Raw genomic sequence first — 18,164 nt, forward strand, 5'->3', positions numbered from 1 at the left:
GATTTTTGACTTAATACTGATATTTTATCTGTACCTTGAACTCCATCCAGTGAGATTTCTTTCTTTGGACTGTGAGATTTCTTTCAATTCTGAACTGTCTGAATATTGGTGACTATAGCTTGAGGGAAAAGATGTCAGTCTGTCATTTTTCTAGATTATTTTGTGGGTTGGCACTTCAATATTTGGCAAGGGAAACATACTTAAAATCCAGAGATCTGTGTCTATGAAGAGATCAGCTTTTGACTTTCTCCCATGATTGTAAAATCAAAGGGCTTGTGATTCCACTATTTAAAACAAACACAGAAATAAAATCTTAACATATATACTTATGCTCTTAATGACATATTTGTCATAAATTTGGTAATGTAATATATTCATTTCCCGCCAAAAAATTTTACTTCAAAAAAAGTTATGGCCTTGTATTTTATTCCTCATGAAGGATCTTCATATTCCTCATTTATTATACTTTATTTTGAATAGTAAAATAATAAAATGCTGCTTGGATAAGGTATATTATCCTGACAAAACTTAATACCAGTTTTAGATGCTTAGTGAGGTCACTTGGCGGAATTGATGAAAAATCATACAGATGAATTTAAAGATTTAGAAATAATTTTTTACACCTTGCAGTTTACAGGTGTTTGATATCACTGTAAACAAACCTTCTGGAAATTACTTACAAAGCAACATAGTAGGGGGTTACTTTGTGGAGATCATAAATAGCTAATGGGTATTTGTGTTGGCATAAAATTTCTGGTGATGTTATCATGCATGAACTCAAAAAATGCTAGACCTCAGGTAACTTTGAGGATTGTTGAGGTGCTCTTGAAAAGTGTTAGATGACTTAAAAAGTGGCTTTATTGACGATTAACACCCTGATTTCAAAGATGTGTTAGAGAAAGCAGAATAAAGTTGTTTTATGAAATTTGAGTGAAAAAAGCAACATTTCTAAATGAACACAAGAGAGTGTTATTTAAAATATGTTTGTACAACTGAAAAAGTTACGTAATATGAAGTTATTTTAATAGTTCACCTGTATCCTTTCATCATCTGTATAATGAAAATGCCCATACATCTAATTCTGGATATTCTCATGGATAAAATGATGAGGCAATTGACTTTTATTTTAGTTGTCTTATATTTGGGTACATACATACAGTGCGTGTGTGTGTGCGTGTGTGTACATACACACATATGTGTGGTGTACATGTGTACACACATACATACACGTACAGACACACTTGTAGGTGAGATCGGACTTGGAAAACGGTTGAGAAGGATGCCCATTGTCCTGTTACCAGTGTTAGCCCCTGGGAGTGAATGAGGCATGCTGGTCTCTCGCTGCAGGTGAGCACACCAAGGACCTCCCGCATCAGGGCCATTGCACCTGCCTGGGATGCTGGCTCCCAGGGAGCCACTTGACCAGTCCCTTATCTTCCTGTCATCTTCTCGGGGCTTCCCCGATCAGGATCGCAGATTGCAGCCTCTGCCGGCCTCCCTACCCGCTTCCTTTTTTTTTTCCTCTTAGTACTCCCTATCGTACTATATATATGTTTTTCATTGACGCCTCCCCTTCCAGAATGTAAGCTCTGTGAGGGTGGGGATGTTTTCGTTTGAGGTTTTGTTTGTGTGGGGCTTTGTTTATTCTGTTCTACTTTGTTCACTGTTGTTTCCTTGGCACCTGGAATAGTGCTCGTTGCACAGTGGGTGCTCAGTAAAGATTTGTTGAGTGAATGAATAAGTTATAGAGCATGAGCATTTTAAAAGTTGGTATTGTCAAGTTACATTTTAAAGGAATGTATGCAATGAACTGTGTGACCAGAAATGCGCTCATATAATATTTAAAGCTATGATTTACTGGATGCAGTTATTTTAATTTTTTGATTACTAGTGAAGTTGAATATTTTAAAAATACTATTTTTACATGATTCTTTTTGTTTTTAATTATATGATGCATTTGTTTAAAAATGGGAAATACTGAAAAAATATGCATCTATTCATTCAACATGTCATTACCGAGTGTTTTCCGTGTCAGTTACTCTGCTGTGTGATGGGGAGACAGCATTAACAAGACAACCGTGTTCTTTTTCTCCAGAGATTATGGCCTACGGGGAAATGCTGACGCTGCACAAATGAAGAAGAAAATTTGAAAATAAAAACCATACGTGATGCTCATGTGGGGATAAAAAACTGTTGAGGATTTAGATTACGTCTTTTCAATCTTTACATGTGGTGTGTCTGGGAACATTCAAATAAATTATAGCTTTCCATTTTTACTTAAAATATCTTGAATTGTTCCTTGCCATTAAATATATTTGTATGTAATAAAATGTTACAGGTCTCATGTAATTTAGTCTTAGCTGTAAATATACATATATGTGTGTGTGTATATATATCTATATATATGTAAGTATATATTTGTTAATTGGTTTTTAATGATTGTGTGATATTCCATTTTGTAAAAGTTCCATACTTGTTCAAAGCAATTACCTGTTTTTGAACGTTTAGATTGCTTATAAATTTTTCATTATTATAAATAAAATAGCATTTGTTCTTTATATAGGTCTTTTTCTCCACATCTCTATTACTGCCTTATGTATTAGTTTCCTATTGCTGCTGTAACAAATTACCACAAACTTAATGGCTTGAAGCAACACAGATTTACTATCTAACAGTTCAGGAGATCAGAAGGCTTAAAATCAAGGTGTCAGCGGGCCTGCATTCCTTTCTGGAGGCTCTAGAGGAGGACCCGTGTCACTGCCTTTTCCAGCTTCTAGAGGTCACCTACATTTCTTGGCTTGTGATCCCTTCCTCCGTCTTCAAAGCCAGCCGTGTAGCATCTTCTAGCCTTTCTCTCTGACCTCTCCTGCCCTCATCAGACTCTTTCTCTGACTCTTAACCCTTCTCCATCCTTCTTGTGATTGCATTGGGCCTATCTGCGTAATACAGGATAATCTCTTCTTTCTAATTCCTTCATCTTATCTGCAAAATCACTATGTAAGGTAACACTTTCACAGGTTTCAGGACCTAGGATGTGGACCTCATTGGGGCGGGGGGTCATTCTAATACCTACCACACCTTAGGATATATGTCCAACTGTAAAATTGATAAGTCCAGAGCAATTTTTAAGGCTTTAGATGCATACTGCCAAGCTACTCTAAAACAATAAATCCTCAACTGGTGCTCACATCTATCTGCAATGAGACTTCCTGTCACACCTGGTCCTTTCTAGCATGTGATATTTTAAAGAGTCTTTGTATTTTTGTTAATAACAATAGCAAAACATTTATTGAGTGGTTACTACATAGCCAGCACAAACGTAAGAGCTTTAAAGGTATTAAGTACTTTAGTCCTCAGAAAACCCTATGACATAGGTATTTTATTATCTCTATTTTACAGGTAAAGACATGAGGCATAATGAGGTTAAGTAAATGGTATTAAGTAGCACAGTTGAACTAAACATAGTTGTAGCACTGGTGGAACTAAAATTCAAACACAGGCAAAAAACGGGCTAGATATCTGTGTCCTTCATCTTTCTTTTCAGAACATATGAATTCTCTCTCTCTGTAAAACATCTCTGTAGGATGTCCCTATGACAGTCTTGATACAAAAATAATAACTAATATTTCTTGACTACTATGTGGTTTAATGGAAAAAGGTTTGCAGAGAAATGCAGAGGGTGTCAAAAATGTATACACATTTTAAGAAAGTGATACTCAATATATACCAATAACAAAAGATGAATACAAGTCATGTGTATACACTTTTTTGGCACTCCCTCTATATAGTCAGAAGGACATATGAAAGAGGAAAATGAGGAATGAAGTAATTGAAGTGTTTTCCTCTGAGGTCTTATGACTAACATACTTTCTGGCCTAGTGCAAAATTGGGAAACTTAATTCTTCTTTTAGAGCCTATAACAGAAATTCAGAATGGGGTTTAAAAACTTTGTAAAGTCAGTAATGATAAAAAGTTTAAGCTTTCAAGGTTTATTATAAAGCAAAGGGGCTCAGAATGGCAGGACAAATTTAGAGTGGAGTTTTTCGTTTCATTTTGGGGATCTTTATGATTGATAACATAATTATATTTTTACAAGTCTTTTTATTCACAGTTAACTATGTTACAGAGTACTAATGCTTATGTAATTTCTTCCATGAATATATCAGAAATTGTTATCTTTTAAATTATGAGAAAACATCAGCAAAGAACATTTCAACATTTTATAGTGATGAACCATTCATAGATATTCATTCACAAAGCAAATTTGTGTAAAACAAAGTCTTTTTTTCTCTAAACCTGTGATAGGCTGGATCACATAAATTTATATTGTTCATTTCTTAACTGTTTAAGTAATGTATTTGTAAACATTGGTAGTCTCCTTAAATGTCATGGGAAAAATAGAGAAAGATTTATATCCTTTGAATTCTGTAACGCAAATAGGTAGCTTTCAACTCATTACATTGTTGGCCATATGCTAGTTACTTGTTGATCTCTAAAAAACTACATCAATGTAGTTTAATTCTTATTGTTTTTTATTCTTTTGACTATTGAGAGATGGTGGGATAAAATAATGCATTGAGTTACAGCTGTTCACTGGGTGTGTGTGTGAGTGTGTGGTCACAGTCCAATGGGCATATTTTGAGAGTGTATCCGAATCTTTCCTCTGACCTTGATGCTTAACTTTCCTTTTGTGATTTCTCAGGGTCACAGCCAACACAAGTATTGAATTCTTTTGTTCCAAGATAAAAATAGTTTTTTGTTGGTTTGCTTTCTACTGATTATAAAAGTAGCATTGTAAAGGGGAAAAAAAGTTTAAGGGAAGAAATAAGAATTACCCCAAATCCCACCTTTACTACCAACAGATAGCCCGTGTTGACATTTGCTGGTTTTTCCTTTTTTCCTTTATGTGCATATGCACATACACTTTACAAAATGTGGATCATTTCTCAACAGGATATTTAGCAACTTGCTCCTTGTACTTAAAAACATGTATATCACTTTATGTCAGTATATATGGGTATCATTTTTAACATATCTGTTCTCATACATGTATGTGGTCTTATATCTTTACTTATCCAAATAGTTCTTTAGCATGAATTGCCAGAAGTGGAATAGCAAGGTCTAATAACAGAAAGGTTGAATTAATGTATACCCCATCCAACCTGGGGAAGGGTACATTTTGTCAAACACTTGCTAGCCCTAGACAGTGTTCCTGTCATATAATGTTTGCCAGTCCAATAGGTAAAACCGACCAATGTGGATTTCTGTCATTATTGGTGAGGTTCAGTATCCGTTTATGTGTTAATTGATCATTTAAAATTACATATTTTTGAAATGCTTGTGATTAAAATTTCTGTTTTAATTGTTTTTACTTTCAGAACTTGAATTTTATAAGAATTGATAACACCGTACCACTGAAAATATGTGCTTCTTAAAAGACATTAGAACTACAGGTTACAAATGACTCTACATATTTGTTATACTTAGAATACATATGTAGGATTAGGTAATTGAGTAGCTTCATAATGAAGCCCTTGCTCCCAAAATTGGGACTGCTGCCATTATTGCCTCAATTTAGGACACTTGGTGAGAGTTTGATCAAGAGAAGTGCTTCTATTTTGCAGATATATAGTTAATTACTCATTCCAAAGCTTTTGGCAGTGGTGTTGCTCTGCTTGCCAAGTTGGAATGTGAAATACATTTCTTCATAGTGACAAATGATAAGTGTGTGTTCTTTTGAATGCCTGTTAGAACTGTTATTTTCAGTTACGAAAACTCAACCCAAATAGGTTCACATAAAAGTTGTAAAAACTCATGTAATGATCAAGCCCAACTATAGGCTTGCTTTGGGGTAGAACTTGAAGAAGGGGCTCAAATCATGTCACCAGGCACTTGTTTCTTTCTCTATATATCTCAGCTTTGTTCCTTCTGGATTGGGTGCATTTTTATATCCACTCTTCCCTTACTGCATCAAGATGGCTGTAGTGGCCCCTGACCTTGTATCCTTCCATGGTTAAACTCTGTCAGAAAGATGAAGGTGTCTCTTCCCAGTTACCCAAGAAAAAGCCAGGCATTCCCTCTCGTGCCTAATTAGCTCATTTTGAATTTTGTGCTCATCCTGCAAGCACTCTGGGAAGTCTTATTGGCACAGGCACTTGACATGTGCTTACGTAGAAACTAGGGTGGGGGGTTTGAGGGCATCCGAACCACTTTGACAGAGAGTAAGTGAGGTAAGATCTCAAAAAGAAAATCTGGGCCTGTCGCCAGCAACGGGGGCCTGGATGCTGGCAAAGCAGAATCCAGACGTCCACTCACCTGGTTGCCTCAGCGCCTGGCAGAGTTCCCTGACGTGGGAGGTACTGTGATCAGTACTTACTAACTGCCTGACAGGGCTGTATGTAAGAAGTTGTAAGGTAAATAGAATTTCGTAGGCCATTTTGGGAACTTGATTGTGTTTCCAAAGTAAAAAAAAAATTGATTTAAGTGTCAAACAATCTACATAAAAATAAACTCTGCGGTAGATACCGATAATCACATTAAGTACATGCGTATCAAAACTTTTAAAATTTGTTCTGTGAACTGGACAGTGAAGAAGGCAATCAGCAGTAATCAGGAGTTGGTTTTAGACATCAAGTTCACTCATTCTCATGCGTCTATTCAGTCGAGACGTTCACTGAGGGCCGTGGGGGCCAGTCCTAGCAGTGCCCGGGGGCTGCGAGTGGCCAGATGATGAGACATGGCCCGGGCTCTGTCAGATCATGTAGTCTAGTGATAGAGGCTGTGTCCTGGGATAAACGTGATGAAAGCCCTGAAAGCTTCCTGGAGGAGTCATGTCTGAGCTGAGTGATCTGGGATGAGAGAGACGGTGTCAGAGGTCGGGCAGAGGGGGCCAGCGCAGAGGACTGAGAAAGCGTGGCCCATTGGGGGCGGCGCGGTAAGTAGTTTGCTCTTCCCTGAGGGACGAGCGTATGCATATGCCTGTGGTGAGTGTGAATGGGAAGAGAGAGGGGTCGGTCAAGGGGCAACGTCAAGATAGGAGATTGTCCAAGTACACAGGGTCCAGCTCCAGCTAAGACGGTTGCATTTTTATTGGGAGGGAAGGCAGTGGTGAATTACCAGGCTAAGCAGTAGGGTGATTTGGTTAGAACCCAGAAAGAACCTGATGAATCCCATACATGCAAATTTACTGATGTGAGTTCAGATAAAAGTACATTTGATGTTTTCATATTTTATTTAAAAATTGACACTAAGTGTTATGTTTGTTGATATGTGTATCTTATAAATAAATATGTCAATTGAACATGGACCATCTCCCTCTATAAGGTTTCTAAAATAACAGACTTTCTGTAAGAAGCAAAAACAATTGAAGGTTTATTTTCCCTTTAAACAAAATACAGTTTTAAAGTAACCTCATCTCACTTTCCAAGTGATTTTATCTTAAAAATTATCAAAACCTGATGGAAGGAGGCATTTCTTAATCTTAGAACAATAAATTATTTTAAACGCCAAATACCTTTTGTAAAAAGGGCTTATGAACTAGTACTCATCTAAAGAGCTGCTGAATGAAAATCTGAAAAATTAAATTAAGGTTGACATTCTCTTTTTCGTGATCATTATCAACAATTATAGTTTGACCTTTGTTTTATCTCGAGGATCACAGCAGTTTGCTGCTGCTTCTTATCCTTTGATTATTAGGCAACAATCAAAGAAGCATCATTCTAGAGGGAAAGCACAGCTCCTTTAGTGATAGCTGTTCTGCCTCTAATAACCAATATGATGCTAAAAATCATCTGAAGAAGTCTTGAATGCAAACATATTTAGCAAGAGATTATTGAGGGTAGAAAATATGTGAGGTTGATTATCGTTGTGCCAAAATTTAAGGCGTTCTGCTTTTGAGTTTAACATGGTATTGTTATTAATATTGGTATTACTAGTAACATACTTCATAGTAGATCTTTGAGTTGTTTATTTAATATATCATTTTCGTAGGTTTTCTAAATTCTTTATATTTTCTTTAATTAAAGGTCCAGAGTTTATCTCTTCAGGAGAACACAGATGCAACTTAAAGAAAAAAATTGAAAATAGTATTTGTTTAGTTGAAATTCACTTGATAAGGAAAATTGGAGGGGAAATAACTTTTATATTAAGGGAAGGATTCTTGTACTTTAGGGGAAAACAGTGTTGTTTTACTTTAAAAACTCCCCTGCCTTCCATAAATATAAACTTTATATTCACCCCTGTATGGTCTAGCAAAATACTTTGCACATGATACTGAATGTTTGTTGAATTAAATAGATCTGTTCTAAATACCATGTTTACCCAAAAATAAGACCTCGCCAGACCATCAGCTCTAATGTATCTTTTGGAGCAAAAATTAATATAAGACATGGTATTTTATATTATTATATTATACTATATTATACCTTGTATTATTATATTATATTGTATTATTTTATATTATATTACATTACATTACATTATATTACACCCGGTCATATATTATATTAAAATAAGACCAGGTCTTATATGAATTTTTGCTCCAAAAGCCTCATTAGAGCTGATGGTCCAGCTAGGTCTTATTTTCAGGGAAACACGGTAGGAAATGAACTTGAAATTCTCTTCTCATTACACACACACACACACACACTCACACACACACTATCTAAACAATTGTATGTGTTAGGATTAGGTTCTACTGTCAATGATAGAAACATCCACAATAAGAGTGACTAAAGGAAGGTAGACGCTTGTTTCTTTCTCACATAAAATACGTCTGAGTGTGGTAATCGAGGGCTGCTGTGGGGAGTCCATGATGTCACTTAGGGCCTCAGGGCCTTCAGTTCTTTGCTGAGCCTCCTACAGAATGATCTTCCTCTTCATGATCAGCATGGTGACTAGAGCTCCAGCCATTACATTTAGCTTCCAAATCAATTGTGGCAAGGCCAGAAAGCACAAGCAACTCTCACCCTCTTTCCTTCTAAGAGACTTCCTGAGAGTGATATACTTCTGCTTGTATCTCAGGGTCAGAACTTCACCCCTGGCCACCTCCAGCTCAGAGAGTACCAGACATAGTGCTTTCACTTGGGTGCATTGCCCCAGGGCATACATTTGATGTTTGGTTATTGAAGAGGAGGAGGAAATTAATGTTGGGAGATACAAGTAATTTCTGCAGAGATAGTATGATTAGAAATCATGGAATGAAATAAAATGTACTTCAGAAACTGGGCATTAATTAGAAATTGAGACTTTTTTGAATTCTGTAATACGAAGATGGTGATGTTTGCTATCCACTGTTTATACTTTTTTTTTAAAGGACTCATTTGTTTAGTGTTAAGTTTGGCTAATAGGTGAGTATTGCTTAGGTAGTTTGAAATGGGAAGAGGGACAAGGGAATTGAAGTCTGATGTCATCAAGAAAGATGTGGCCGTATTTCATCTAAGATCTAGCTTTATCTGTGAAGGGAAAAAAATGAGCATTTATACAGTATTCTTGCTGTTGTGTACCTACAAATCACTTTTTCTTTGCATCATCACTGAATATGGAAACAGAAATGTTCTATTGTTTGGCACAATGTAATTATAGACATATTTTATCCCTTAATAATTTTGAAAATGTAGTAGCTAGAAAACACAAATCAATAGACAGCCATAGAAGAGTATGTCTCTTGTGTCAGCTGTCTAGTTTCTAACCAGGGAATTAGGGCAAAAAGACCAAAACCAATGACAAATAATGGTAGGTAGGTAAAGGTATCCTGAAGACCTACTCTCCTTTTCTGAATACTCGAGTATTGGGGACAGAAAGTATCTTTACAAGTTTGTTTAACTGGACATTTTTCTCCATATTGGGCAAAACAAGTAATAAAAATCATGGAAATAAGAGATTCTGCTTTGCTTTGAAAAATATCCCTTTTCCCCCCAAACTTAACTGTTTCCCTCCTTCATACCAGGTTTTGATAGCAATGTTGGGGAAGTTTTTGCTTTTATTAGTGCTAATCTCTTGAGATTAAATTTTAGTCCATTTCCTCTCGGTGTTTTATAGTAGAGATTGGAACCATCTAGTTATTTATGAAGAAGATACCTTTTTCTTATGTCACTGTAAAAGCTTTTACAAATATTTTTTTCTTGAAATTATTGTCCACATGAACAGTTATAGCTCTTAAACTTTTTTCACTGGTATAATTTCCTAGCTTTAATAACAATAATAAAAACAACAACAATGAAAATATTTAAGTATGATAATTATTGTCTATTTAATCTATAATATTCAGATAGATGTCAGGCGATGATTAGGAATTTTAATAGTTATTGAGAGTCTACTATATACTAGGTGTTTTATATATTTTATTTCACTTGTTTTTGTAGTAGCCCTTTGTGGGAACTGCTGTTATGTCAGTTTCATTGGTGAGAGAATTGAGGCTTAGAGAGAGAGGATGAGTGAGTTTTCCAAGGCTACATAACTAATAAGTGTCAGAATTTGAACATAAATTTCTCTGCTTCCATGGGCCGTCATAATATCCACTGTACACGATGCCCCCACATGCAGGACTTCTGATAACAGCCATCGCCATGTGTGGGGACAAAACCCCAAAAAACAGTTTCCAGGCTCTCGGCCTCACATAGAAAGGTGCTGGCTCGGGTAGTAAATGGCCATCAACTGTGATCAGATGCCAGCAGCTGTGGCTAGTTGGCCGTCAGCTGTAACCCGTAAGCCATTGGCCACTAATATAACGGCTGTGGCTACGCTAGCAGGAATGGGAATGGGGGCTAGCAAGAAGATGGTGGCTGGCAAGCGCGGACTGCTGTTAGGCAGATTATGTAGATCCTGCTTCCTATGTCTCCAGCCCAGCCGCCAGCGAGAATATATTGGTTTGACTCCCCTACTTATGGCTCCATGGGTGTTCCTGTTTGGCCTTACCGTGTCCTGCGTTCTTGGGCGGGGAGTGGGAGCTGAGACCCTGCACGACAAATGGCGCAGCGAGCAGGGTCCGCCGCGTGACACTTGGCGTAGTCGGCAGCATACGGTGCTGGCCAAAGCTTTCCGAAGGGCAGTGGAGCAGTTTGTGCGTATGAAAGCTCAGTCTGAGGAAGACCAGGAGGAGCAGCTGCCGGAGAGCTCGATCCCCGTGGAGGGGTGGAAAGATGTGGATGGTTCCCCAACCAGCAGAGGCCGGAGAAAGCGGAGAAAGCGAAGGTTGTTGCCGCCCTGTGGGCTGGGAACTGCTTGCTGAGGCAGCCCGGATGCAGGACTTTTAGTCCCAGGAGGAAACGCTTGCTGAGTCCTCCGTGGGAGATGAGGGTGAGGTCAAGGTCATCCCTCACCCCCAGGACAGCCCTGGCGAATGACTATGGACTATGGGGAATTGCCTTCTATCCCTAATTTAATGGACGCTTGACTGTTTGGGAACATACCATCATGTAGTGGGACTGGTTGATGTTTGCTTTTGTGTCTTGACTGGCCGCCATTGATAATATGTAAGCACCTTGATGTGAGCCGCTGTTGTTCCAGCACAGTACCCCGAGAGGCCCAGAGAGAGAGTGGCAGTGCCCTGAGGCCCTGGCTGTGTCCAGGAAGTCTGGCTGTGTCCAGAGAGTGGCAGTGCCCTGAGAGCCCTGGCTGTGTCCAGGAAGTCTGGCTGTGTCCAGAGAGAGTGGCAGTGCCCTGTGAGCCCTGGCTGTGTCCAGGAAGTCTGGCTGTGTCCAGAGAGAGTGGCAGTGCCCTGAGAGGCCCTGGCTGTGTCCAGGAAGTCTGGCTGTGTCCAGAGAGAGTGGCAGTGCCCTGAGAAACTCTGGCTGTGCCCGGGGAGACTGGTGGTACCCTAAGAAGCCCAGGAAGTCTGGCTGTGCCCAGAAGTACTGTGGTGGTGCCCTGAGAAAACCTGGCTGTGCCTGGGGAAACAGGTGGTACCCTAAGAAGTCCAGGATGTCTGGCTGTGCCCAGAAGTACTGGGGTGGTGCCCTGAGAAACCCTGGCTGTGCCCGGGGAGACTGGTGGTACCTTAAGAAGCCCAGGAAGTCTGGCTGTGCCCAGAAGTACTGGTGGTGCCCTGAGAAACCCTGGCTATGCCCAGAGAGCCTGGCTGTGTTCAGGATAGTGCATTCACCTCCAGGCTCCTTGCACAGGGCCCCTCGCAGAAGACGCTTGTCGCGTAGATTGTGAGGCGAGACCCTGTAGGGGTGGAGTGTGGGGACAAAACCCCAAAAAACAGTTTCCAGGCTCTCGGCCTCACATAGAAAGGTGCTGGCTCGGGTAGTAAATGGCCATCAACTGTGATCAGATGCCAGCAGCTGTGGCTAGTTGGCCGTCAGCTGTAACCCGTAAGCCATTGGCCACTAATATAACGGCTGTGGCTACGCTAGCAGGAATGGGAATGGGGGCTAGCAAGAAGATGGTGGCTGGCAAGCGCGGACTGCTGTTAGGCAGATTATGTAGATCCTGCTTCCTATGTCTCCAGCCCAGCCGCCAGCGAGAATATATTGGTTTGACTCCCCTACTTATGGCTCCATGGGTGTTCCTGTTTGGCCTTACCGTGTCCTGCGTTCTTGGGCGGGGAGTGGGAGCTGAGACCCTGCACGACACCATGATTACAGAGCTGTGCTGCCCAGTATGGTAGCCATTAGCCATGTACACCTATTTAAATTTAAATTAGCAAAATTCAATTCAATTAAAAATTCAGTTCCTCAGTTACATATTTTAAGCTCTCCATAACCACACGTGGCTAGTGTACTGTTTTGGACTTACAGACCGAGAAGGTTTTCATCATCACAGAAAGTCCTGCTGTGCTGTGCTGTTTGCGAGTTTCAAGTTAAGTCTAATTTGAGCTGCCTCTATTTACAATTAAACTTTCCTTTAGGATCAGTTTACGTCCTTGGAAATTGCTGCCGCCCGCATCCCCGGGACTAAAGGTAGTAGCGCAGGGCTGTGCAGGGCGTGTGGCCTCTGCCAAATTGGTTTCTCTCTTGCTTTTCTTCTGCGAGGAAAGGCCCAGATATGGTGAGGAGGGGGGAGGGAGAAGGAGAGAAGGAGCAATACTGCTTAGCCGTGTTAGCCAACTCATCAGGCCAACACCATTTTCAATGGACTTTTCAAGACTTACAGGAAAGATTTCTTGCATCTTCTTTTCTCAAGGTCCTCTTCAAAATTCATTGCCTCCTCTTGTATTACCTGGCATGGCATGTTTATCTTCCTTTCCATATAAACTCCCTCAGTGAGCCTTTTTGAAAACATTAATTTGGCATATCCCACTTCTCTCGCTGTGGGCTGTAGGCAGATCCCGACCAGTTTCATCACTTTCCGGTGGATGAGCTCTTGTATTTAGTCTGATCTTGGTAACAATAATCTAAAGTATGTCTTAAGCCAAGGTAAATTGGTTTCAGTTGACTATTAGCTAAATGTCTATGGATTTAAACAATTTGTTCTCAAACTTATTTTTTATTTTATTTAATTCACAAATAATTTACTTGTGATTTTTGAAATGCAAGAATCTTTAAAATGTAATAAGAAATGTACTTTGCTAATAGTGATAAAATATTTGGCAATGATTTTAAATTTAGAATCCTGAGAGAGAGAGAGAGAGAGAGAGAGAGATTGAGAGAGAGAGAGAGAGAGAGAGAGAGAGAGAGAGAGAGAGAGAGAGAGAATGAGAATGAATCCTTGCTGGTCTGTTTTTGCTTAGTACTTTTATTCCTAATTAAGCTATCACTTTAAATGAGAGGAAATAGACATTGGATGTATTCAACTGAACTTCCATTTCACAACTAGATGTCAGTGTTAACATACCCAATTAGATGTCTCAGGTGTGATTTCAGTGAGGTAATTCAAATAATTGCTCACCTGTATGCTATGCAGATCAGAAATTAAATGATAAAGAAGGAAAAGAAGAAATAAGCTACTTTCTTTATTTGAAAGTGGGATGTTTAATTCTGCATTTTCCTTTCAAAAATATTTATTTTTCCCTACCTTAATAACTATGCATAAACAATTAAACTTTTGGTTTGTTTGCTTAGGAAAGGCAGGTAGAATTATGAACTTGTACCTTTTAGCTACCATATTACCAACCAGAGGTTCTACCGTACAACTTTTCTAGAAAGAGTGATCAGAAAAAGGAGGAGCATTATTATTATTCAAATAGTGTGTGTGTGTGTGTGTGTGTGTGTGTGTGTGTGTGTGTGTGTGTGATTTTTGCCTACTTTCATAAGAAACATTTCAGAGCGGGAATTATGCATGTATCGTCAGTGACATTTCTAACATCTCACCTAGAAGTCTCTTGATAAAACTAAATCTGCCCTTTTTCGTTCAGTCCTCGTATAAATGGGAGCATGATATACCTTATCCTGTCCTCGCAGATGCAATCTGACAGCCTTGTAAAATCATTTATATTGCATTTCTCTAACTAGAGCGTCTCACCTTTATAGCTGGGCTCCTGTTGATAAATATGAAATCTGGAATAACAACAAATATGAATAACATCCAGGTAAAGCAATAGATCAAAATACTGAAAACACATCCCCTCCTTCCACCTCCACCAAAATATCCTGATGGGTCTCCTTTGCAAATTCATACTCCTGGATCACTGAAGTGACAGAGCTCACTTAGACAAAATTCTGTTGAATTGTATTCACTTTGCTATTTTTAGTTAAACAGTTTCGAATTATGCATATGCAACTTACTAGAGATTTTTGGAGATATCAAGACAATTTGTCTTTGGAGCTCAATTTAAGATTTTGACAGAATTGACAGGTTTGCTTTTTAAAATTGTTATTTCTAAGTGTAACCTTTTCCTTAGAAATATCCCCATGCCCCCAAACAATTCTGTTTTGAAAAGGCAAGTTAAATTAGTGTCCGTAATATCTTAGTACATCCATTTCTCATTATGGAAATAACTGTTTAAGATATGTAGTAGATCCTAATTTTGTAACAGTCTGAAATATGTGCATCAATCAATGCAAACAATGCACTTGTTTACTGACTTTAAAAAATCCATTGTTTCCTGAGAAAGAATATTTAGTTCATCAATTCTTGGATCACTCCATGAAACAATCATTTGGCAATTGCTTTTTGTCAGTTTTTATGTCTTCCAGGCACATAATACAAGAACATAAAATTAATTATTGATTGTAGTTGAGATCCAGCACATCACTGGATATTCAACCTACCTGAAAACAGAGAAAAGTCATCTTAACCAACTCCAGGCAGTCCCAGTGTGCTGGATATACAGTCGAAATGCAAGCAGGCTACATCATGCAATGTACAACACATCTTATTTAGCAACACAATAATTCAGTGATGTTTATTTAATTCTGAGTTCTTACAGTCATTAGTAGTGGCTTAGTTCTTGACCTGAATTATAACAGGTTTGTGATTTTGCTAAGTGATCTTTATATACCAGTTTTTTTTTTGTTTGTTTGTTTAAAAGCCATCTTGATTTATGTTTCACGGTCTCTCTAATGCCTTTGACAAAGACCCCATTTATAACTTATATTTATTTTATCCTAAGGCGAGTAACTTTATTGAATTTAAACTCATTTGGAGGCAGCTACCTCTGACACGACTAACCAGACCTCGAAGTTTCCAGTGACCTATGTACGAGCCAGCAGGGTAGCTAGGAGATAAGGGGTCCCGGCCAGCCGTCTTGAGCCGAGTGGACCCTTAGTATGTATTTGGAGACATCCAGGCCCTTGTTTTCTCTCTGTCGTCATCTCCTCTGGGCCTCCTTGAATGGTGTTGTTTTCCGAATGTGTGTGAACCTCCCACCTTGGCCCATCTTCTGTGATCTGGTTTTACTTCCAGGTGGCTGTCGCAGGAGCCCTAGCTCCTCACATCCTTTTTTTTTTCCCTTCATTTTTTTTTTTTTTTTCATATTGGGACTACCTAAGCTAGCTGTGAACAGCAAATGGTTATTAAAGAAATAGCTATTTGGAGCTACTATGTACTTTTGTAATATTTTCTCTGATATTTTCCCCAGGAAGATACTTTTAAAACTGTTGACCTTTTCTCCTGATTTGGGACAGAGTATACACATAATTGGTTTCCTGTATACACATAATTGGTTTCGTGTATACACATAATTGGTTTTGCACTTGGGGAAGAAGTGCAAAGAGGGTGGTAATTGCAAAAAATCACAGCAGCTACGGCTATTTAAAGTCTATGGCAGCATTTTCTGAATCTGAAAGCATTTTGAAAATGCTTTTCTTTAGCCCCAAGACAGGGCAGTAAAGGTGTATGCCTTTGTAATTATTTCACTTACTCTTCTCACATTCTCTCCTGGTCTGTCAAGATTTTTAATTTTCAGTTTGTGAACTTTTTATATTTGGACACCAATTAATTGTTCATCTCATTAAATAACTTGCATAAATCTTAAATGGGTGAATTTTGTGGTACGTGAGTTATATCTTAAAAAGCTGTCATTGGAAATAAACAAAAAACAAGCTTACCTAAAACTTGCCTAAAAGCATTTTCGGTGGTCCTGGAAAGCAGCTATGTATTAATGTTAGAAGGTGAAGAACAAATGGTGGTTATTTATATAAAGTTCCAAGTGATGACGGCTTTTAAGAATATACTTCTCTTTCCTATATTTGGTTTGTTTTAACTTAGGAAAACTTTCTATTTAACTCAGTAAGTGTGTATCTTGAGGGAGGAAAGCAAATATAAGAGATAAAGACTAAATCACTTAAATCTTATTTTTAGCATTGGAATGCTGTTAGAGAGATGAATCAGAAGTACATAAATATTCCACTTGGTGCCTAGCTCCTACTGGCCAGGTCCTCAGTTGATAATCTGAGCTATGACTAGATAATTGACCACGTGAGGAAATGTACTAGGAAATTTGTTATTTTGACTTCTTCTATAATAGAATGAGCAAATCGATGTTAAGGACTTTACGTGTTAAAATATTCTATTTATCATTACAGAAAGCTGTATCCCTGCACAAGTCGTGGCTGCCATTGATATAAATAATGTTGCTAACGAAGTGTACAAGTATAATTTTCCTCACACACAGTTACTGGCAAAGACAATTGAAGTGAGTAACTATTTTTATTGTTTTAATAAATATATAGCAAGGAAAATGTGATTGAAAAACACTGCAAAATACTGGTTTCTAGTGTGTTAATTGGAGGATAAGTCATATATAAATAAAAAAGTTTAGGAGAAAGGAAATGAATGTTTTATATTCTATCAGAAGATGACAGGCTATTTTTTGCCCCTCCACTTCTTCCCACCTTCTCCCCCCCTTCACCCCCTACACACACCTTTAAATTTCCAGCTTTAGAGAAAGAGAGAGAGAGATTAGTATTTTGGTCTCTGAGAGAAAGGATTGAAATATAAGAATATGCTTGACTTCTAAATTCTTGGTTCTGTAATAATAAACTTTGCTTAATTCTTTTCTTTGAAGTAATACTCTTACATATAGCAGGAGTGAGAACAAGTGAAATAGTCATTGGCTATTACTTATTGAATGCTTCTGATTTTAGCAAGCTTGTCAAAATTAAAGGTACTGTTTCACCTATGATGGAATCAGCAGAAGTACGTAACACTGATGTACACTGTTATTTTAAAAATAATATGACATTTTGTTTTTTTCTCCCAGTTTGTTGTTGTGAGAATTTTTGCACACAAATTTCTCAGGAAGCCATAATTTACATACAATAAATTGCACCCAGTTTGAGTTTTGACCAATATACACAACAGTGTAACCACGCCCCCCACAATCAAGACTTAGAACATCCATCACCCTGAAATGTTCCTTAGTGCCCCGTTTTGGTCAGTTTCTGACCCCAACCCCGGGTAACCACTGATCTTCTCTTGTCATTACAGGTTAAATTGTCAATTTCTAGTATATCATAAATAAAATCATGAGTGTAATTTTTGTGTGTATAACTTTTTTTGTTTAACGTAATGTTTTTGGGATTTACCCATGTTTTATGTATATTAGTGGTCTGCTCTTTTTTATCATTGCTGAGTGATAATCTGTACCATGGAATATCATGTACTACAATGTGTATATCTTTCACATGATGGACATTTAGGTTGTTTCCAGTTTTTGACTTTTCCAAAAAGTTCCTCTGAACATTCATGTACGTGTCTTTGTGTGCATCTGTTTTCATTTTTTGTGGACAAATACCTAGGAGTAGAATTGCTGGGTTATATGGTAAGTTTCTTTACCTTTA

General features: G+C 38.3%; 1 protein-coding gene across 1 annotated transcript in view; it reads left to right on the plus strand.

Annotated features, from left to right (window-relative positions):
• Positions 1-18,164, plus strand: part of TRDMT1 (tRNA aspartic acid methyltransferase 1) — a 54,934-nt gene that overhangs the window by 10,191 nt on the left and 26,579 nt on the right. The window contains exon 2 of the mRNA XM_081043167.1: positions 16,908-17,017. Within this exon, the coding sequence (XP_080899293.1) occupies positions 16,908-17,017 (110 nt within the window). The remainder of the gene's footprint in view (positions 1-16,907; positions 17,018-18,164) is intronic.

The sequence above is a fragment of the Rhinolophus hipposideros genome (assembly GCF_964194185.1).
Source record: "Rhinolophus hipposideros genome assembly, chromosome: 1".
In the NCBI taxonomy this organism is placed as follows: Eukaryota; Metazoa; Chordata; class Mammalia; order Chiroptera; family Rhinolophidae; genus Rhinolophus; species Rhinolophus hipposideros.